Below are 23,169 nucleotides of genomic sequence, written 5' to 3'. Positions count from 1 at the left end.
TACTTAAGAAGTGTAGCTCAGGCTTATGGAATAAAACCTGCTGCTTCCAAATGTCAAGTTTCAAAAGCTAGTTTAATACATTACAGTATGGGTGGGTGGGGAAAGAATATGTATAGAATAATTTCAAGTCAGCAAATACTTGCATATTGTTTAAACCCAGCAATTTATAAAATTTGTGGTCAAATCAAAATTAACTGTAAATGAAGAAGTTGCATTCCTTGTTTTTCTTACTTGATTCAGTTTTCCAGTGCTTGTCAGTATACTAGCTGGGTGAGGGGAGGAAAGTTTGTGAAATACTGAGAGAGTAGTTACTGAATAAGCTGTCAAAAAGGTAACTAATTTTCTTAATAAACTTTGCTAGGAGTTAACTTGTTTCCCATACACCAGAAAGGCTATGTTTTTTCGTAAATACAGGTATATTGTACACATGCGGCTGTTCTCGGTAGCCACCTGACTGTCTAATCTTTGAAGTTTTAGCTGGCTGTTTCAGTCATACCTTGTGGTGACAAAATCTGCAAAACAGGCTGAAATCAATACAAAATTGAAATCTTTATACATTCTAGTTTACAGAAAACAAGTAATCAGCAGGATTTTGGTTTTACACATGCACAGATTCAAATTGAAACATTCAATTTTCTCACTACCACCATTTGTCTCCTCACATACAGAAGTTTTTCTTACTCATCATGAACTGGTTAATGCTTCCCACGTATGTTGTTGAGAGACAGTCATATTATTAGAGGCTCACAGGTCTTGCATGTGAAGTTAAGTCAGGATTTATTTTGTTAATAGGGCAAACTGTATCATTTCTTCTGAACACTGTATACTATGGTTTAAGTCGCTGTTTATATCAATGTATTAGTTATCACTACATCTTCCTGTGGATTGAAATACAGAGAATAGTGTTCTCAACCACTTAAGTTTGATAGCACAAAGGAACTAGAATTCTTGAAATTCCTACACTGGGAATGTAATCACAGAGGCATCCTACAAACACTAATTTAAATCTGGGTAGTATCGCATGTGTAAATCATCATTTACTGGCTGTATCAGAGGTAAATTTTAATTTCTTTGATCTAAGTTATTACTTTGCTATATTAAGAGCTTAAGGTTTGATTGATCTGAGAAGCTGCGACTTTACCATAGGAAAACTGGGAAGGTGACACAAAAAAAACCCCACAAAACCAAAACTAAAAGCTAGTATGTCTTTTTTGTGGACAAGGTCAAAGAATTGAGACCAGAACAGGTCAAGGATAAGTACCACAGCAGCCATTAGGGTAAAGGAAGAACAAAAATTGTCCAAAGACAATCCAGAACTCCTTATTTTCTATGTTTCCAGGCAGAAAATGGCACTGTGTAGAGAGGTAAAGCTCTCACAGAAAGTTTTTGTGCCTTTATAGAAAGCATTATTATGTTAACAATTAAACCTCAAATCCCTTTCTTTCTTTCTTTCTTCAATTGAATGACTTACAGATGTAAGTCATTGATGTACCTTGCATTTGCCGCTCTTCTTTCAAAATGTTTCTACAGTTTACAGTAGATGTATGGGAGAAGAACAGCACTGAAGTTGGACTAACTGGCAGGTCACAACTTTTAGTTTCTTACCTTTTGTATCCTGCAAGCATAAGTTTTGTCTCATGGCTATCAAGATACAATATCGCATGTCAAGCTCTTGTCTTGTCAGGGACAATGCTGTAGAGACCAGGAAAAGGTGGTGCATACGGACCTGACAGTTCCGTTTTCAGCAGCCTGCTTACTAAACCATTGTTGGTGTGTAATGGCTGTTGTGTATATAAACTGTCTCTACCTGAACTGTAAGCACTGCAACCCTCCTTCTGCGGGTTCAGCTTTATGGGACCCGTATGCATATGGTCATACTGTAGAGAGAGATGTATAACATGCCAGGGGTTATGACAAGTCCTCTGTGTCACATGTGCCAGGGTGCTGCAAAGAACACAAAGCAGAGATCTTTACATGTTTGTTGGGAAGGACAGAGTTTTGTTTTTTTCAATCTGTCATTCTGCTTTACTTGTTAACTCCTGCAGGAGAAAATCCCTCTTGAGCACTTATGCAGCAGAGTACCAGATAACCATGTTGAGTTCTTGACACAACCCTGTGTAGGTGTAGAAGCATTACTTGGTGCTTTCTGTTTGTGTTGTCTTCAGGAAGTTGCAGAACTTGTTTTGGCTCAAAGATAAGTTAGAAGGATCATCTGAGTGAGTCACCTCTGTCCCTTCAGCTTTTCTTAGTACCTTTTTGTATTTTATCCGTTTGCTTCTTGAAAAACTGCTTCATCTTTAGTACTATTTCAATGGATTACAAATACTGTTAGGGTTCCATCAACACAATAATGAACAGAGGACTAGAAATAACTTTGGGTTATGTCCTGGTTTTGGCTGAGATGGATTTAATTTTCTTCTCAGTAGCTGGCACAGTGCTGTGTTTTGGATTCAGTATGAGAATAACGTTGAAAACACGCTGGTGTTTTTAGTTGTTTAGTATATAAACGGAGGACTTGGCTAGGTGGGGCCAATCACTCCTTAGGGACTGGCTGGGCATCATTCAGCGGGTGGTGGTGAGCAATTGTATTGTGCGTCACGTGGGTTTTGGGTTTTATCCTCGTCTCTTTCCATTATTATTATTATTTTATTTCAGTTACTAAATTGTTCTTATCTCAACCCTTGAATTTTACCTTTTTCTCCAATTCTACTCCCCATCCTGCTGGGAGGGCAGGCAGGGGTGGATGCTGAGCAAGTGGCTGCATGGTATTTAGTTGCCAGCCAGGGTTAAACCATGACAGGCTGAGACCAACACTGTTCCGCTGAAGGAAAAAAATACTCTTTTTCATAAACTTAGAAGATCCCTCACTAAAGCTAGTTGTTTTTTTTTCTCTACAGTAGTTCTAGCTGAAGTGTATTTTAGAATTTGTATGTAACATACTCATGGTTTACAGTTATTGTTACACTGACAAGGACCCTATTCTCTTTCTTGCTTTCATTTTTAATGGGCAGACTCTCGGAAGCTAATGGAAGTTATTACTGTTAGTTTCTAGCTATAAACGTACATGCTTTATACAGTTGAATTAATCTGCTAACAACAAATTATTTATCTGCTAATTCCAGTTGTCCTAATTAGTACAAAGAAGTGATCTTGCTTACCCACAGTGTCTGATGAGGAATGTTCACATGCTTGTTCCTTTTCAAGTGCTCAAATGAAATGAAGGACTCTGGGAACTTCGCTTATGTAAAACAACAGAAATGCAGCAACTGCAGACATACTAAAAACAATCTGGAGTTGAGGGGGGGAAAGATACCCCAGTCATTCTGCACTGGCCAGATTGCATTAGTCTTTGGAAGCGTGATTCTTTCCACAGAACCGTGCCTCACAGCTTTATATTTTTACTAATTCTTAGTGCTTTGAAACAATCTGCCATGTTCAAAACAAACGTGTTTTTTTTTAAATGTCCAAAAGAACAGTTGTTAATGTCAGGAACAATGTCACAAAGTATGTTGCCTATCTTGCTCATTTTTGAAGGCTTGGGGCACAAATTTGCTCACTAAAACTAAGTTACGATCTTGTGAAGTTTCAGGCGTGCATTTAAACTGAAAGCATACAGACAGTTCTTCTGATTTTACATCCTTTTAAGTCTAGTGCTTAGATGAAGAGAGGAAAGAGTCTTCAGGAAACTCAGATCTGCAGACAAGGCAAATAAAAGATGTCTTTGCTGTTTATGCACTTTGTGTACTTTTTTTTCCCCATAGTCATAGCATTAAGCTCCACTTTAAGGCAAGAATTTTTTTGTCAGTTATGAGCATATGAGTACTTAATTAGCGTGAGTATGTAACAATTTATCTTGGTTTTTTGTGTTCTCACTTGTTACCCTTTCCTGTTTGTTATCACTCTTCAGTTGATCAGCCTGAAGAATTAGGAGCTAGTGTTTCTGTGACTTTCGAAGAGGTGGAGAAGCTACTGTATAAACCCCAAGAAGGGGAGTGGGGGATGAAATCTCGTGATGAAGCATGCGAGCGGATTATCAGTGGTATAGATCAGCTTCTGACACTCGGTGAGCATGTAATCTACCCTTTAGGTATTTTTCTTCTAACATTACATTTATAACCAGCTCTCTGGAATATCCGTGGCATCCTTTAAAATTCCCTGTGATGGAAATACTGTAATTCATACATTTTTATGTGCAGTTCTTTCTGTCTGTACTGAGTTTTTTTAATTCTTACACATCATTGGTTTTATCAAGAATAATTATACAAGGCAATTGAACACCTGGCTCAACTGTCATATGCATACAAGCCTTGAAATAGTTTAATCTTGCTGTTTCTTAACAGACATTTCAGCAGCTTTTGCCGGTCCAGTTGACCTGTGTACATATCCCAAGTACTGTACCGTGATTGCTTATCCAACAGACCTGAACACTATTCGGACAAGGCTGGCTAACCGATTTTACAGGTTTGTATTAGCAGTGGAAACAAGGGAGAATGTGGCCTTGAGTTTGTCTGTTGTGAGATGATTAAACTTTTTTAGTAAGAACAGTTATTCTTCTTACAAACACTCTGAAAACCAATAGCCTGGTGCCTGAACTGAGCATTCCTAGTGTTCTGTAGCAGGGCTCTGATGCTTGATAACTGCAACATTATATTGATTTTTATTATTAAGGTTTTTAGTTAAGGAAATTGATTTCAGCATATATTGGTACTGCTTTCAGAGTTGCAATAAGCAGTGACATTCTTTCTTTGAGAAATGTGCTATTTAAGATTAGTAAATACTAAAAAAAGATATTTGAAGCTAATTCAATGCTGAAGACTTAATTCAGTTTTTGAAGTACTGTACCTCAGTTACTTTGAATTTGAAGAGGTTTAAACTCTTAAGCGCTTACTACTTTCAGAAATGGCCTTAAACACAGAGCTGAAATGTTAAATACTACCACCAGTATTTTAGATTATAGAAAATTATGGTAGAGGAAGAGGGAAGAAACTGTATAGTTCTGGTTTGCTGGATCCACTGGGTATCCAATAGCTCTAAAAGAAATTTCAGGATGTTCTTCATCTGGACTTGAATTCAGTGTGTTTTCCTCCTACGTAAGACTTGAAGCAATGCCTTGGAAAATAGTTTGAAATTCTGTAGGTAGAGAGCTGCAAACTTGGGGCATCTGTTTCACAGCTACAAGAAATTGGTAAAATGGATGATGAAATTGCATAGTTGTGCTAGCTCATTTCTATCAAGTTACAATTTTAATTTGTAGCAGTTTCTATAAATCTGTCATCTTACAGAGGGCACTGCTTAAACTGCTCAGTTGGTCTCAAAGCAAGGTATTTGAGGGAAGACAGAAAAAAAACATCATGGCAGTCTTCTAAAAATGTAATTGGACTAAGCTTATTGCCACTCTCTTAATTGTTTGTGCCTTTGTTTATTAGTTAAGATTAATTACTAAGATACTACGGAACTTGTGTTCCATTTGACAGGGCCTTGTGACAAGCTTCTGATGTTTCCAGAATAAATGTTACGGTGGTGGTTAAATAGTACTTTTCCCCCTCCTTTTGAAGGAGGTCAAATGTAAGCTTTTCAAAAAATGCATACATTTTTAAGGAATCTAGGAAATCCACAGTCCTCAGTATTATTTCAGTGATGTTTTATAATTTAATGGTAACAAATGCTAGTGCTTACTTGGCTAGTTTTTTTAATGGAATTTCAAAAATGAAACCAAAGTATGCTAGAATTTCACAAACTTTCTGAAGATGAATTATCAACGAGTTGGAAAACAAGTGAGCAAAGATGTGCATTGTTGGTTTTCCTTCCTTGAGTGAATATCTGTATACATATATGCATATCAGTTTTGCATGTGAATGAGAAGTTTGAGACTGGTCTAATGAGATTTAAAACAAAGAACATATATCTTAATCTGATGGGTACAGAAAACTACCAAGATTTAATTTTTGCAATTTTAAAGCTTTTCAGCTTAGTGTTAAAGGTGCAGTGTTATTTTTAATTTTAAGGAGGATCTCTGCATTGGTTTGGGAAGTAAGATATATTGAAAGCAATGCTAGGACCTTCAATGAACCTGGGAGTGCTATTGCTAGAGCTGCAAAAAAGATCACTAACCAGCTCTTAAAGTTTATCAAGTAAGTGACATTTTAATCTAAATAGTGCTTGAATACTTGCACTCTTAAATGGTGGGAGAGTATTAGCATCCTAATATCCCTTTGTTGTGAATGCTGCTTCTTTTCATTTCTTACTATTTTTCAATGCACTGCAGGACAGTGATATAATTCTCTTTGATTATTATCTTGACCAGGGAAATACTTAAATGTTCAGCATAGATACGGTTTAACTTTTTCCTTTAGTAGCCTTCACTGGTATTTATAGTATCAAAATGTCACTTGACATGAAAGTAGCTCAACCTATAAAGTAAGTTCTGTGCTGTCTAGCATCTGTAGAAGTTCCTGTTGCAGCTTGTCTGACTTGGTTAATTTGAAAGGTTTATTTTAAAAGATGTTAGTCTAGGCAGTCTTACTGCAAGTAAATCAGGTGTGAAGACACCTTTCAAATCCCTAGTGCTAATTTCACCCTCCTTCCCTCCCATTTTCTGAAATGCACAGTACAGCAGGTTTTCAGATGTAATGTGACTTTCTTAGTAGTATAATCATCTTGTGATTTTTATATTTCATTTAATTTTAAGTTGCTGTCTTTCAGTTTGTGTAGCTCTTGGCTGTGGCTGGGTTTAATCTAGGAAATGATAACTATGTTTTTGCTATTCCAGTAACAGAGATTTAATTGCATTACAGTGATCAGGACTGTACAAACATTTTTGAATTATGTAGCACAACAGATGATGAACAAGATTGTCTTGATGCTGATCTGGTAAGCTTTTTTAATGAGTAATTTCAGTAATGTATGGTTGTAAGAAAATAACACCAGCCTTCAATTATTTTTGATAAAATTGTTCAGTTATTTTTATAGAGATATTTGTTTATATCTAGACATTTACATAGCTAATATAAACACGGAATATATTGTGAATGTGGGGAATGATGTGAGGAGATGCTTTATTAAAATAATTTTGAGTTGTCAGTATTCATTAAGAAGTATAACAAATAAGCATTTTTGTGCTGTGGCTGTATGCCAACAACTAGAACAATTCTTTCAAGTTTTGCGAGTGCCACTGTATTTCTGAAACGTGTTCATGTGCAGTAATGTAATATAAATATTTCGAGAGTATAGTCTTTCATTGTATTATATGCATCTGTCTATTTGTAAGGTCAAAATTGTTATTCATGTAGTCATAAACGCTAAAAGCTGACAAGTTGGTAACTATAGCAGTGATGCTTTAGCTCAGTATCTCTGTATACCATAATATGAATCATGCATCAGATGTGCATGCCTCATTGAGAATTTAATAGTGTGCATTTATCTTTTATCTGGTAGAGGTAAATATTCACTGTTGCAGTGCTGTATGTTTATTAATAGTGTACCCAGATTTGCCCAAACGGATGTCTTTTTTTCACATCTTGATTTCTAATTTGGCATTTATGAAAAAGACTTCATAAAGTTGGAAAGCAGCTGCTTGCCCTTGCAGGCTAATATGTAGGGAGGAAATTACACAGAGTCCTTTTAGTTCTCTTTCTCACTTCTTCAGCATCACACATTGTAAGTTTTTTCTTTTTACCAAAAGTAACTTGATCACAAGATGTCTTTTCCTAAACTCAGGACAAGAAGAAACTCAGTTTTATGACATGTATTATCACTGAATTAAATTATTTACAATCTTTAGTCACTGAGGTTCAAAGCTGATGGGTATCTTTTCATTGCAATTTCTGGTAGTGTTTTTTCCCGTTGTATTAAGGACAAGTGTTGCAGTTGGGAATCTTCAGGTGGTACCCAGGGTCTGTCTTTCCAAGTCTCTCAAATGTTATGTGTGTATATATGTGTTATTTTTTTGTTGTGCTCATCTTCCATCTTATTGAGAGAAATTAGAATAAAAATCTGTTCTTATCACAGTATCAAATCTAATGATACTTTGAGCACCCATTACCTATTTTTTCATATTTAATTTTTAAGATGATTGATTTTTATTTTGTGCAGGATGATGAAAAATGTCTTCCACAAACATCATACAGAAGAAGAAAAGTGAGTTAACTAATCTTTACTATATATACTCAATTCAGGTCTGGCGGGAAGAACTGGTTAGCAGACTGTATTGAAATTCTGTGAGGCTATTGCTCGGTGTTATAATCATAGAACATAGTTTTTCCGATGATACTAAGGAAGTAAAATCGTTGCTTAAATAGATCTTTGGTCGTTTAATGCTTCTGTACTTGTTCTGCATAGTTTTCTAGGAAAATACTACGTACGAGTTTAATACCAGTGCTGTCCAGTGTAACAGTTTTCAGTTATCTGTATGATACTGAAGTAAAACCATTCTTCAGCTGAGATGCTTCAAAAAAATATTTTGAGTGATGGATATTATTAAAATCATCTTGAGAAAAATTTGGTATCAGAAGGTGTATTTTTGTGTGCCTTAGTTATTTAGTAAAAAAACCTTGAAAGATAGTAAAAGAAAAGTGTGTAATTTGTCAGTTAATTAATAAAGGTTAGGCAAAACATCTGCTAGTATTGTAGTGCCCCTTTTGTTGTAATACAATACGTTTGGAAGTGTGTTTTCTGCTACAGAAATAATTTCAGAGAAATTATCGGGTTTAGGTTTTCTTGTTATATTTCAGTAATGCTTTTTTCTAACTTTCTTTCCAAGGGACGGGGCTTCAAAAAAGGAAGAAGTGTGAAAAATGGCTATGATGAAAACTGTTGGAAGAAGCAGTGTATGGAGCTGGTGAACTTAATTTTCCAGTGTGAAGATTCTGAGCCTTTCAGGCAGCCAGTTGATTTAGATCAATATCCTGTAAGTTGTTCTTATTAACCTTGTAAAATACAAATACTACTTAGGTTTTTTCTTTTGGTGTTTGGTATCATAGTAAGATCTCCACATTGCTCTTGCAGCTGTTTATTCTCTTCGTGTTTGTTTGGCTTTAGTCCCAAACTGTTGAAAGAAGTTTGCATAGCTCTGTGCTTAGAACTACGTGCTGTATGCTCTGCTGCGTCAAGATGTAACATCCATAAAAATATTGACACAGAACACAAAACAACTGTAGAGTGGTGATGGTGTCCAAAAATATCCTGATACTTTAAATATGGTTTGAAACGACTCACAGTCTTTTTTTGGTTGCTTTCATACTGTCCCTTATAGGGAAATAATTTTAGATAAATCTGTATGTTCTTAATTAAAACTAGTTTCTTGAGGGACAATCTACAAAATCTGTTTACTGAGCCTAAGCTATGACTTTGGATTGTTCCTTTTCTTTCTCTTAGCTGTTCATGGTATTCCTAATAACTCTTCCGTCTCTTTTGTCTAAAAACCCAACGAACTTTCAAGAAAAGAAAAAAAACTTCTTAACAAGCATGCAACAGTCTTCATATGGACTTCATATCTTAGGTCTCACTTCAGATTTTAAAGACATCTTGAGGTTCTCTAAAATTCATGAAGAGGAGAGATAGATGTGTTTTGATTTGAGTTTTGGAATTTTTTTTGTTTGTTTTTTTCTTAACCCAGATCAATTTGTTTCTCATAGTAAAATGCATCAGGGAAAGGATTACATGACTACTTAAGAGCAGTCTCATTTTGATTAACAATGAAAACATTGACCCATTGTTACTGGGTAGCTTTTATTGAGGAAACTTGGGAGAACTGAAACTTGAAATCTGCATATGCAAGCATGTGATGTTGTGTGAACGCATGATCCTTCAGAAATTCTGAAGACCACCTTGAAAATGAGCAAGAGTTTGTATGGGATAATGTGGTGGAGAATTCACATCAACTAAGCTCAGCAGAAGTATTGCTGTCAGCTGGTTAGGTGCTTCTGTTTTCAGCTGATGGTTAAGATAATCTGGGATCATCTTAGTTACCCTTAAATTACAGAAATAAAATTGATAAGTGGTGGTTGTCCTTTATGCCTTCTGGAATTTTGTTTTCATATGTTTTATCTAGGATTACAGAGATATTATAGACACTCCAATGGACTTTGGCACAGTGAAAGAAACTCTGGAAGCTGGAAATTACGACACTCCAATGGAACTGTGCAAAGATATAAGACTGATATTTAGTAATGCAAAATCTTATACTCCAAACAAAAAGTCAAAGGTAGCTGTTAATATTGGGGGGGTTATGCTTGTGTTAATGAAATGAAGTATTATTTTGGAATTGGTTTGTTTATCAGTACTTTTGATAACACTGCTGATTGGATAGATAGTGGGGGGGAAGTATGACAGAAATACTTAATATGTTTATTTCTTGTTTATCTAGTGTTGCATAGGATTGCATGCTGTGGTTTTTCTATTTCTTTTCTGTACAGGTTTTAATTTTAGAAATGTTTATTCTTGGATGAAAGGTTCTGTTTTTAATATAAGCCACTTCCTTACCTAGATTTATAGTATGACCTTGAGATTGTCAGCACTATTTGAAGAGAAAATAAGACGGATTGTTTCAGACTTCAAAAATGGTCAGAAACAGAATGAAAAACTACGAAGAAACCAGAGGTATACTAGAAGATTTCATAATCAAAGCTCAGTGCAACATCCTACCAAAATGCTCAGGTAATGAAATTACGAAGATGTAGATATATATCACAGCTGACTAATGCTCATATTGACTGTCACATTTAGTCTACTAAGAAGAGACCGATTGGTTTATTAAATGGCTAGCTAACTTCAGTGAGACTTTGTACAATTACTTCTCCTGCAGTAGGAAAGACATACTAAAAAAAAAAAGTGTGGGTTTTTTTTGTAGTATAAAACTGGCTGTGAAATACCAAAGGCAATGAAGAGTAGGAAAGGTTGGGGTTTTTGCTTTTCTTTTTTTTAAATCAGTTGAGGAATGAATATTTACTCTGAAATAAGGAGGAAGGAAACAAAGATTTACTTGCTGTATATTTTATGGAGATTACAAAGCTACATATGTTATGTGTTTTATCATGCACAGAAGAAAGTCAGTCCTATGGAATTCATAGAAATTTTCACTTCATGCAGCATTCTGTTGGTAGCTAGAGATGTCTTTTCTCTTTCAAAGGAAAACAAGCCTTTGAGACAATGGCTGATTGACACAATTATCTCATGTATTCTTAATTTGCATATGGGATGAAGTGAGGTAAAACCAAAATCTTGGAAACTTGATTTTATACCTTCCTGCTATTGTCCAGCTTTTCTCATCTGGCAATGAAAGGACAGGAATAGGAGTTTTAAGAAAGAAAAGAAAGAAAAATATCTAAGAATACATTACTTTGCCATGTTTGATTTTCTTCTGTTACAGTTTCAGTGGATTACTTCTGCACTTTGCAATTGTGTTACGTATACATGTTGGATTATACTACAGGCATACCTGGCAGTGGGCTTTAAGCTTTACTGGGATTATTCCCTGGGTTCTCATTTCTTTCCGGAGAAATAAAGAAACAAACAATCAGGATAGACAGAAATTTCCCATTGAAACGACATTTCTGTTTGTATCTGAAGAATTGTATGTGACTGGTAAACAAGTCAATGGTGGTCAGCAGGGCTGAGGTTTGGGAGTATTTGGGAGAGTGTTTGGATAGCAGGAAGAGCATATATACCTTGTGTGCCTAGATGAATATCTGAAAACCTGTGACTGTAAGGGGGCAACTGATAAAATAGTTCTAAATGTGAAAAGAAGTGACTTATCATGACTGCATGTAGCACACTAACGTGTATAGTAAGGAAGAATCAATTTGGTGAGTTTCTCTACAAGCATGTATTTTATATTAGACAGTAAACTTTAAAGATACACCTTATTTGTGTCTTTGGAACTCAGTTTATTGTAGAATAACGTTAGTATGCATAGCACTTAGTTTGAGCCTTGTGTGCAATTAACAGGAGACTGGGAATTCCAACAGAAATTGAGGCTGCCGTTGCAATTTCCTGGTAAACGATAACAGGATGTTGCTGTCCCGAAGGCATCCAGTATTAACTTGTTTCTCGGGGCAGAGAAAGAATGTCTCCTCATGTGTAACTTCATTAGGAGTGTAGACTGTTATTTTAATTAAAGTAGTTAATACTTACCCTAGTCAAAGTTAAAATTGTCCTGCACCATGTTAACTCACAAATCTAAGTACCCTTCCATAAAATCATATGGCATACAGTTAATTAAGCTTTCAGGCAGAAATATTGTTAAAATAGTTGCCACTATTTCTCATGGTGTTACAACTTGCATTGCTTTTACTTCTTTCCCCTTTCACTAGAAATTTGAAGCAGAAACCATTAAAGTCTCAGGCAGAAATTGAATCTGAGCAGGAAGATTCTTTCACTCAACCTACCTCAAGCAGAGCCGCCTGTGTTGCAAGCCATAAACCGAATGCTAGAAATTACAACCATAGTTCCTCTGGTGAATCCTCTGATTCTGCATGCCTGGCATCCTTTGAAAGGAATGGAAAAGCTAGATCCACAACACTAACAAATTGTTCTGCATTATCATCAGGTCAGAAATCGAATCTATTTCAGATGAGGATTTTAATCTTGGTCATATCTACGAATTTTTCAGTGTTCCCCTTCCTTTATAATTGCCGTAATTTACAATTATGTTCCAAGTTGTTAAGCAAGGTTTGCATTTATGTGAAATTTTTTAGACAAGATTTCTATGCAGTTTGTTTTTTGTGTAATACAGAATTTTGTGTGTATTAATGAATTTTGGACACTTACTACATTATTGAATGTTATAAAAAGATCTGTGTACTAAACACAGAAGCATCTGCTTTACAATCCCATGGAATGCATTGAGCTTACTTAACTTCTATTAATGAAAAAGCTTGCACCTAAGCAGAAATTGGTCAGTGGGATAATTTGCTCCACAGAGCTGTCTTCATTGTATATCCATTTTGCAGTCAAATGGATGGTATTTTTTTTGCAGCTTTTATATGGGTATTCATAACAAAGCTGAGTGGAGTAAGACTGATGATTACTTGGTCACTTGATGCTCTTTAAGTCTTACCAAATAGAATAATGGAATTTCTTTGTTTCAAGCAGCTCTTCTGCAAAAGTGGTTGTAGTGAATGGATATTTCTTATTTTAGAGGAAGATGTAGTATATTTGATAATTGGTACTACATAAAATACAGGCTATATTCCCATATATGTTACATTAAAATTGTCATCCAAAATTAGTAAATAACAAAAGGTCCCTGAGACATAAAAGCTGCCTTGTCTTTTCCTTCTTCCCCTCCATCTCACCTTGAAAAAAACTCAGCTTCTTTTAAAGAATAAGAGTGCAAGTTCTGGTAAAATAGATTTGTCAGCTTATCTTTTGTTATTTTTTAACATGCTTTTCTCTTAATTCTCTTATTTGGAAACAGCTGTGTTATTTTACTTGAAACTTAAATACAGGCTAATGAAGATTCCTATCACTGAACACTGTATAAATATGGAGTGGCATAGTTTATAGAGCTATCAGTTTCCTATGTGTAAGTCATTAAGACATCATAGTGTATTTTAAGATAATATCATGAGGAAATTTTTAAGATTTCCTGGATCAGCAAAATGTAGCTCTTAAGTGGAAGCTAACTGTATGTTTAGAATTCTAATTGAATATTTATTTTTAGCAGAAAGTGAAATAGAAGGTTCTTTGGTTTCTTCATCTACTTCTTCATCTTCATCCTCTACAAGTAGCTCAGAAGACAGCAAAGAGAGCTCTATGGCTCTTGTGTCACCTCCACTACACAATGGTGTATGTAGAAGAAAGATCAGCAATTGTAGGATAACTAGAAATCGAGCTGCTCAGAGAAAACAGATAGGTAAGATCTGAGTAGTTATCTTGTGAATGGCCAGTAACACAAGTGTGTATATATGTAACTAAATATTTTACATATACAGCAATTTAAAAAATAATCATTACATTAACTTTTTGATTGGTGGTAGTTCTGAAGCTCTCAAAGTACTACACTCAACTTTGAAAAGATTTTTTTTGTTGTTGTTTTCCAGTACTTAGGGGAGGAGGGCAGAAACCAAGAGCCTAGTGAGAGGGAATGTTTTGCATCATTTTGTATCTTAATGAAAGTAAAAGCAATAATTTGTAAAGAAGTCCTTGTTTTCACAAAACTAGAATAAAGCTAAAATTTATACCTTAGCTAAATAATTTCTCTTTGCAGATAACAAAAGTACATAGCTATTAGTAGGAGTGTATTTCATTTGTTATGTCTGTGGGTTGAACCTGTTCCAGATTTGACAAGACTTAAGAAGCTGCTATTTTTATATTTATAATCTTTTTTTTGTTTTCCCCCTCCCTTTACAGGAGCACCACTTCAGGAGAATGGGAATATAAGAAAAACTGTCAGGAAAAAGTTATATGGAAGTGACTCTGAAAATACTTCTTCGGTGGTGACATCTGAGTCGCTCAGTAATAGTACTGGTAGACACAGAAAAACTCCACGCAGAAGTGCTGCTGTGGCTGCTAATAAGTTAAGGCTAATGAGTGATGTGGAGGAAGAAATTTCAAGCTCAGAAAGTATTGGCATTGGATGCAGGAATAGAAAACTGCCTCACCGAAATGCCTCAGCTGCAGCCAGACGGATGTTATTGGAGGGGTCTGAGGATGATGTAGGCTTAAAGTCTGAAAGTGAAAAAGAAATAGAAGAGCAGCTTACCAAGAGGAAGATTCTTTCTCAATCTGGTTTATCTGTTGCACGAAGAAAATTTGTTAGTGAATCTGAAAATGGAACTTCAGATTCTGAGACAGACACACAGATGAAGCAGAAAAACTGGCAAAGCAATGGTCATAAACAGTTACGTGGGACAGTCCGTGCTGCGTCTCCCAAACTGAAAAGTCCCACCCTAGACTTTTCAGAGGATGACTCCAAAAGCCATAATTCAGAAGATGGGAGCAGTCAGAAAGTTTCTGACCAGTCAACACCTGTACATAATAAGCCTGTGGTGAGCAACTCTGAGGATGAAGTGGATTCTGAATTGGATAGATGGAACAACAGAAGAGTAGCTGGTCTGCAGCTCGCTCCTTCTTTTAAAAAAGCAAAAGTCTTGAGTGATTTAGAGGACACGGCAGAATCTGAAGCGGAAGACAGAGAGAATGGGAGAAGTTTTGTCTTTGAAAGCTTGGTGCCAGTTAGAATTTTAAGGAGTCAAAGATCTGCACCTGGTGCCAGCTTCAATCGCTCTTCTGATACAGAATCTAAGACAGATTCCAATAACAGTAATTATTGTGAAACTTCTTCTAAAACAAAGAAGAGGAAGAGAAAAGGAAAACCAAAAATCATTAGAAAAGGTAAAATTTTTACAGTTAACGCGTCTAACTCTTGATAGTGACTAGACAGAGAAAATATGAGATTAGTAACTGGATAATGACTAGGAAAATCTGGACTATAAAAAGTGTAATAGTGTTCCTTGTTGTTCTAAAATCACTATAAACAGGGGAAATAACTGTAAGCTATGGTGATGATAACAGTGTCTAGAAATCTAGACAGGTTTGGAGCTGGAGGTTATCAAACATAGCACTGAGAAAACTAATAGTTTGGTGTAGTTCTATGGCGTTTAGAATTCAGACTCAACACTGGTCATTCTTGTGCAATTTGGGCAATACATTTCTCTATGAAAAACTTAGCATTAGTTACTACATACTGCCACACAGATAAGGAAGTGTAAGTTAAATATGGAAAGAACAATCATGATTTAATGACAAAATACCTGTTCTGAAGTAGTATTGCTGTGCCTGCTTGTTGTGACAGATGTAAGAAACACCGGCTTTCAGGTTGTCAGCATGAAATTAAGTGATACTCTAAAGGGTGCTGTGAACAAGTTCTGTGGTGTATATCTCAAGGTAGCAAAAAATCTCAAAAGGAGCAGTACATTGTCTTTCTTTGGGCTGTTTCTTGTTCTGAGAATTTTGGTAACAAAACACCTCTGGCTTGTAGTCCTGTTACGTGGAGTTTGCAGGTAAAGTAATAGTTCTTACTTTAGATTATCGTTATTTTCTGTTGGCGTTTTCTGTACCAAAGCAGACTTATAACTGTTATTTTCCGATGAAGTAACTTTATTTTTGTTTATAGTCTTTTGAAGTAAATTTGATTGAAAGAAGTTTTAATTATTCTTATTTCCATGGTGTACAGTGAAACCTGTAACTTGATTTGATTTTTTGATTTTATTCTGCCAATGATGTGTAGTGTCCTTAAGACAGGGAGGCACCTTGATGTTGCGTTGGTAGTGTTCTGGTGCATGTCTTGGCTTTTCCTAGGTTCAACATAAAGGGTTTGGGTGCTTTTGGGGGGAGGTTGTGTGTGTGGGAGTGCTGTTACAGATACAGTGGTGACCTTTCTGTTACTTGCTTTAGTTTTATAGGTTTATGGGTGTCTAAGTAATGTTGTATCTAATTGAAGCATCATGTCACTGCTCTAACTATATTATCATACTGATACAACATTACGTGAGATCTCTGTAAAGCAGTTAACAGCCAACTGGAGTGAAGAAATGACAAATAGTTGCAGAAGTAAGATGTACTAACCATTTGGCTTGTTTCAAAAAGTTTAGCTTTTCACTTTTTGGTTGTTTTTTTTTCTATAATTTCTGTCACTCAAATGCTTGCAGGTGCTGCTGACGCATTATGATTTGGACATTTGTTTTTTGGGGGCTTTATTTTAACTTTTCAGAATGATACTAAGATTTATTAAACAGGTTCTGTACGTTGTGTCTTCACATCGTTGGGGAATTGGTCCCGATTTAGAATTTGAAAGACTGTTCAGAGGTCGTGTTTGGTCTAATCCTTCCAGATCTGTCACTGAATTACAGATACCAGATCATGAATTTCTAAAAACTAAGGAATTTGGGGTTGGGGCTCTTGGTTGGTTTTTTTTGTTCCTATTCCCCACCCCCCAAAAAAAAAATTCTGAAAGATTTTAAACGTTTTAGAAAAACTTGACTTGAGAGAATACCCATAAGTAGCAATAGATGCAGTTGGATCATTAGCTTTTTGTATATCTAACTTTATTCAAGTTCAATTTATTCAGTATGTTTTATAGTGAGTAAAGCAAAATTTTCAGGCTTTGAGAGCTCTCATCACTTGCAGTTATCCTAAAAAGGAAAACGAATATGTTCAGGAAGAATGAAATGTGCAGGATTGCATTATATGAACTGTTGCGCACATTTATATGTAGCATTTGGGTTTATTTTAAAGACTTCATTATATAGCTTTTCTTTTATTATTACGGTGCGAAGATCAATCTTGCCAACAGTTTTCCTTACCCACCTCCCTCAAACAAAGTAGTCTATATTGTTTAGCCTTAACGTGTGGGTTGGCGGGAATTTACTGCCTCACAAATAGTTATCAAAAGGCTTTAAGGGAATTAAAGAAATAAAGATGCTCAGGCTCAAGGGGTTGGTTTGTTGTTTTCCATACCAAGCATACAAAACAGAATTAAACTTTTCTGATTCACATAATATTCAATCAGAGTTGAAGATTGTCATGTTTCAGAGCAAAAATTCCTATCAGTGTTTTCAGTTACTTCCCACAACACTTAATTTGGAAGTTGAGAAAAGTGAGAGCCATCTTCGGTATTGCATTACAAAAGAATAAAATCTGTGTCCAGGCTGCATCCTTACCCATGTTCAGTGTCAACTGAATGCTGCCTTGCCAAAAAATAACGTGGGGGAAAGGATTATTTTTGACAGTGTGTATTTTTTTCTTCCAGACTGAGTAAATTTTTATCAGCCTTTTATTTCACATTTTCATGTCCTCTCGGGTAGTGGCTTTGATACACACTTGTATCAAAGTGTAAGAATGTTGAGAAGAAAATGATTATCTCTTGAGATGAACCTGTCTTGACAGTTTTCCACAAGGAATGCTTACTACTTTTGTTAAAAAAAAAAAAAAAAAAAAAAAGAAAAGTCTTAGTATTTATAGCTACTAAATGTACTGCAGATGTTTCTTAATGTTTGTTGTGGTTTAACCCCAGCCAGCAAAGAAGTACACACAGCTGCTCTCTCCCTCCACTCCCTGCATCCCCAGTGGGATAGGGGGGGAAAATCAGAAAAAAGGTGAAGCTCGTGGGCTGAGATAAGAACAATTTAATAATTGAAATAAAATATAATAGTTGTAATGAAGAAGAGAAAGAAACAGAAGGGAATAAAACTTAAGGAAAAAAAAACCCAAGTGCTGCACAATAATACAACTGCTTACCACCTGCTGACCGATGCCCAGCCAGTCCCCCAGCAGCGATCAGTGGCCCCCAGCCAACTCCCCCCAGTTTATATACTGGGCATAATGTTATATGGTACGGAGTATCCCTTTGGCTAGTTTGGGTCAGCTGTCCTGGCTGTGTCTCCTCCTGGCTTCTTGTGCACCTCCTCACTGGCAGAGCATGGGACACTGAACAGTCCCAGACTTAGTGTAAGCACTGCTGAGCAACAACTAAACCATCAGTGTGTTAGCAGCATTATTGTCACACTAAATCCAAAGCACAGCACTGGACCAGCTACTAGGAAGAAAATTAACTGTATCCCAGCTGAAACCAGTATGTGTTTCAACATTAGTCATGTGAAAGCATCCCAGATGGACTTGAACTGCTGAGTTCTGTAATTGACTATTTAACTCTAGACTTGTCAGAACTAGGTTGCCGTAGTCTCTAAAGTTTAAGAAAATGGAGGGGTGGGGGGTGGGTGGAGTGGATAATGGCTTTATGGAACTGAAAATCTTACTTAATGTGCTTCACATGTCAAAACTTCCGAGTCAAATACAGAACTTTTTAAGTTGTTTTTTTTTTTTTTGTGGGTGGGATTTGTACCATTACTTTATGAGATTTGAAGACACTTCTAATATGACAAAAAAGGAATATGTTTGTACAAATACTTAATCTAGAGCAAATTTTTATTTTTTAGGATAGGCAATTGGTAACATTTCCCTTATCAAGCTTGTTTAACACATCATTTCTAAGGAGAAAACAAGACTGGTTAATTATAAACACTTTTCCTTATACCTTTTGCGTAAACAGTGATGCCAAACCGGCACAGAGTAACTGCTCAGACTAATTTTGTCTTTAAGCAGCAAAGGTATTTATGTCATGAAACGCCGGGGAGCTAGCCGATTCACACCAGACAAACTAGCTCCAAAGTTTTCCATGAAAAGTCATGTAATTTATACAGTTTTCGCATGAGGTTACAACATGTTTACATACATACTCATTTGATTTTGACACCTAATCACCCTATTCATAATAGGTGGGATCTAGGTGGGGTAAACCTTTCAACTTTCTTTATTCAGCGATTTCCTGACTCATGGTCTCCTTATCTCTTTCAGGTGCCCACCTTTTCTAATTATTCAGAGCACATTAACACAAGCACAGCATCACCCAGAGCACTGTACCAAACTCATCCTGACTAATCTTTTTAAGACCTTGCTCTTTTTCAGCGTTTCCCATGAAATATATAGAAGCTGCCACACTGGGTAGCTAACACTAAGCTTTTGATCTCTTTAGCTTGTCCTTTGAATGTAACATGACTGTTCAGTTTATATTGTGTTGTAAAGCTTGATGAAAGTCTGGTTTTTCTTCTTGCCAATTCTTTAATACTCTGGTGAAACTGTAGCTTCTGCTGTGTTGTACTTTTTATGTCCATGGGTGTGAAATACTAATTTATTTTCCAGCTCTAAGTTGGAGCAAAACTCCTCTTGCTCACAGTTTGTCTCTTAAACTTTCTTGATTCTTTTTTTTTCTTTTCTTAATTTTACTTAGGCTATTAGCTTCTTTGGCAATCAGTGTTCATTCACTAGATAAAACTGCCAGTCATAAAAGCAAATTGAGCATTTCTTTCCATGTGTAGTAGGCAAGTGTCAATATGTGTTATCAGTTAGTTGCCAAGGGCTGCATTTGCTTAATAATCATAATAACATTACCAAAGACCTTAGTGAGAGTCAGTAAGAAAATAAACAGTACATGTTTTTAGTTTAATATCCATCTTTTTGCATTAAGGTGGGGTTGTTTGTTATGGAACAGTCTTAATTCAAAATGTTTAATGTCCCCCTGCCCTGTATAACCACCCAAATGTTGAAATGTGTGCACAGCAGAATGTAACTTTTTTGGTTTACCGAAAGTTTTAAGCTGATGCCCTTTTAAAACTTAAGTGAAGAGACCCCATCTAAATGAAATCCTTCAGGTAAGTATGGGGCAAGAGTAAGCATCACTGGATTTCTGAAATGAAAAGCTGTGGAATATGCTCTTTAAAAGTCAATAAGAATAAAATACAGTAATGAATACTTGCATTGTTTGGGTCTCATTGCAGAGTCATCTGCCAGGAGACTTATTGAGAAACTTAATGTTATTTTTCCAGCATGTACAGAACCAGAATACTTAAAGACATAGGGCCAAATTTGAGGCTTCTTTCCTGTCAAGGGGAATATATCGTTGTCCTATACAGTGTTCCTTCTAGGCAAGTAACTTCCGGGCTTTTCGTTTTCTTTATATTGTGAGTTATTCCACCCTGCTGTTTTGTTGGAACATTAGTTACCCGGTACATGAAATGATAGCTAGCTTTGCATGTTTACTGTAAAACAAAATATTTCCATTTCATTTTATCTAATCTTTTAATCTAATTCAGGATATGATTGCAGGTAGTCACATAATTATTTTTAAATTAGCAGATGCCCTTTCTAGCTCAGTTTTTTCCTCAACAGGCGCAACAACAGATGCACTGTTAGCACAGCCTAGTTTACTGTGGTTTGCCGAACAGCTGCATGTATTGCTTCTTTCAAAAGAGGCTGATAGTTAACTGTAAATAGGAGTCTAAACTGGTTTTTACTTCTAAAAGTTATTGTTAGGTACTGCTAGAGTATATGCCTGCTTTTATTTACATACATACATATAGGCACATAGATATTATATAAATATGTGTTTAAAAATAAACATATATTCTCTCTATGTATAACTGTCTATATACTATGTATACTATGCAGTTAACCAGCTGAGCAGTTTATGTGGAAGTTTGGTTATTTTTTAAATATATAATACATATACACCACATAAAATATAGTATATTGTAATGTATAATACATAGTGTATATATAGCACTGCAATGTATATTTATATTATATATTTTACATGATATAGATGTATAGTACATGGCATGGTTTTATAATTATTTTTTTTTAAAAAAGGCAGAGTTTTCACATAAATTGCATAACTGGCCAGTAGGGGTTGGAAAATACTTTGCGGGCTGTAGTGCACCCTGCAGATTACCTGACTTGTAGGTATGGCTGGATATTCCTACCCACTATTGCAGCCTGGACTTCCAGGATTAGTGTTTCATGGCATGAACTCCAGGACTGCTTGTCGCAATGGTAAACTTGATGGACAAGGCCTTCATATCGTGGTGCCTTTCTTCTAAATGTTCTCCCAGTTCTTGCAGGTAGTAGTTTTTCATCCTCTCCTTCCTGCCTGTGCAATCTGTTTGTACCTTTGCAGCATTTAATTCAGGATGTTCATTGTGGAGTTTCATTAAGCTTTAATTAAAGCTTTTATTAAAAACTAAGATTAGTTATATACAGATTTGCACCTAATTTAAGCTTTTGCATAGAAAATGTAGCTTTAATATTCTGGTGCTGTGTTGCAGAAAGGCTGGATTCCTTTATCCTTTAGTCTTGCATTCCATCTTATGAATTAGCTGCTGAAACTTTGAAAAGTTTAGCTCAAAGCAGATGCAGGGAAATTTTAATCCTGGGGTTGGGTTATACGTTTCCACACTAACTGGTCAAAATGTCTCTTCGTACCAGTATGCTGCTGTTTGCCACTACTAGTATGTTATGATGTATCATTACATTTATGTACAATATTTTCCTGTTTCAGGTGTAATTTACCATGGTTAAAGCTCTTTGCTCCTGCCTGTTCAGGGTTACCTCCTAACAGCTATGAGTGGCAGCCGTATGTTGTGTGCACGTCTACTTGATAGTATTGTAGTACAGTATATAATTTAAGCTTTAGCTCTTCATTTTTTTTATCTGTAAATTAGTTCACCTTTTATACAGCATTATGTGGTGGTAAGCAGAAATGTGTTACAAATTGGCCATAAAATCAGACAGTACAAATAGTAACAGTAGTAGTGTTCATGTATATAATTTCTGGAAACTATTAGAAAAGACGGTAAATTAATTATCCTTTGGAAATGTAAAAATAGGAATATACATGAGTTGCACATAAAAAGATTTACATTGAAATAACGATCAGATTTGGTATCTGAGGAGATTTTTTAATATTGGCACTCAAGCTGGACGTTGACTTTGTTTCCCATAACTTTTTTTTTTACTTTCTAAATACATCTTCAGTGCATTTATTCTTGTCAGAGTTTAGGGAAAATGTTGCCCTGTCCTTACCTCAAAAGTGAGGAACTTGTGAAAAAGAGAGTACAAGTGACTTGCAGTGTTAACACTTCTGGTTGAGCTGGTCAGAAGGAACAAAGAACTGAACCTTACTTGGTGTTAAGTCTCATGCTACTGTTCCTGTCTGGGTGGCTGTCATTCTCAGAAGGCATTTGGCCATTAGCAGTTCAGATAATTGAAACAAAGTTAGTAAGACAAGCTTGTTTCATCCCTCTGTAAAAGAAGACGAAAGAGCGTGCCCTCTCTAAACTCCTCTTGTTTCCCTAAATTTCTGCTTAAAAAAAACGCTTAGTTGCCTAGTGTTCTGCAAATATACAGTGGCTGCCGTGATTTTTCTGTTTGCTGAGTACAAGTAGAGAATAATCAAAAGTAATGAGTTTAAGCTAGAACAAAATTGACCGTTATCAGGAGATAATAGCCTGATATAATGTAGGGGCTTTAATGGGAGTACATATGTATCAATTTTGCTCATAAAATCAGTAACAGCTACAAGGAAATATGAGATGGACAACAATCTTGGGAAAACTAACTTTGCAAAACACATTTCTGCAAAAATAGCAGAATTTTATTGTTTTTTATCAAGTCTATGCAAAAAATTTACTTCGAGAGTTTCTGCTTTATACTTACGAGTAAATCTGTTTTATTTGGGAGATGAAAGTTGAAATCGTTGATCTTCATAGCATCACATTATTACAGAGTGCGTATTTTTTTTAAAACCCAACATAACAAGGGCTATATTAAAAATAA

General features: G+C 35.8%; 1 protein-coding gene across 2 annotated transcripts in view; it reads left to right on the top strand.

Moving 5' to 3' along the window:
- The window catches only part of BRWD1 (bromodomain and WD repeat domain containing 1), a 63,285-nt gene that overhangs the window by 37,454 nt on the left and 2,662 nt on the right, over window positions 1-23,169 (top strand). The window contains exons 30-40 of one of the 2 annotated variants that reach the window (XM_040585092.1): window positions 3,908-4,063; window positions 4,341-4,461; window positions 6,006-6,131; window positions 6,795-6,870; window positions 8,092-8,136; window positions 8,759-8,905; window positions 10,049-10,201; window positions 10,484-10,653; window positions 12,309-12,544; window positions 13,661-13,852; window positions 14,350-15,333. In XM_040585092.1, coding sequence (XP_040441026.1) covers window positions 3,908-4,063; window positions 4,341-4,461; window positions 6,006-6,131; window positions 6,795-6,870; window positions 8,092-8,136; window positions 8,759-8,905; window positions 10,049-10,201; window positions 10,484-10,653; window positions 12,309-12,544; window positions 13,661-13,852; window positions 14,350-15,333 — 2,406 coding nt within the window. The remainder of the gene's footprint in view (window positions 1-3,907; window positions 4,064-4,340; window positions 4,462-6,005; window positions 6,132-6,794; window positions 6,871-8,091; window positions 8,137-8,758; window positions 8,906-10,048; window positions 10,202-10,483; window positions 10,654-12,308; window positions 12,545-13,660; window positions 13,853-14,349; window positions 15,334-23,169) is intronic. The other variant, XM_040585093.1, reaches the window with a different exon arrangement.

The sequence above is a fragment of the Falco naumanni genome, chromosome 2 (assembly GCF_017639655.2).
Source record: "Falco naumanni isolate bFalNau1 chromosome 2, bFalNau1.pat, whole genome shotgun sequence".
NCBI lineage: Eukaryota > Metazoa > Chordata > Aves > Falconiformes > Falconidae > Falco > Falco naumanni.
The sequence above is the reverse complement of the archived record's forward strand: the minus strand, read 5'-3'. Positions and strand labels throughout refer to the sequence as shown.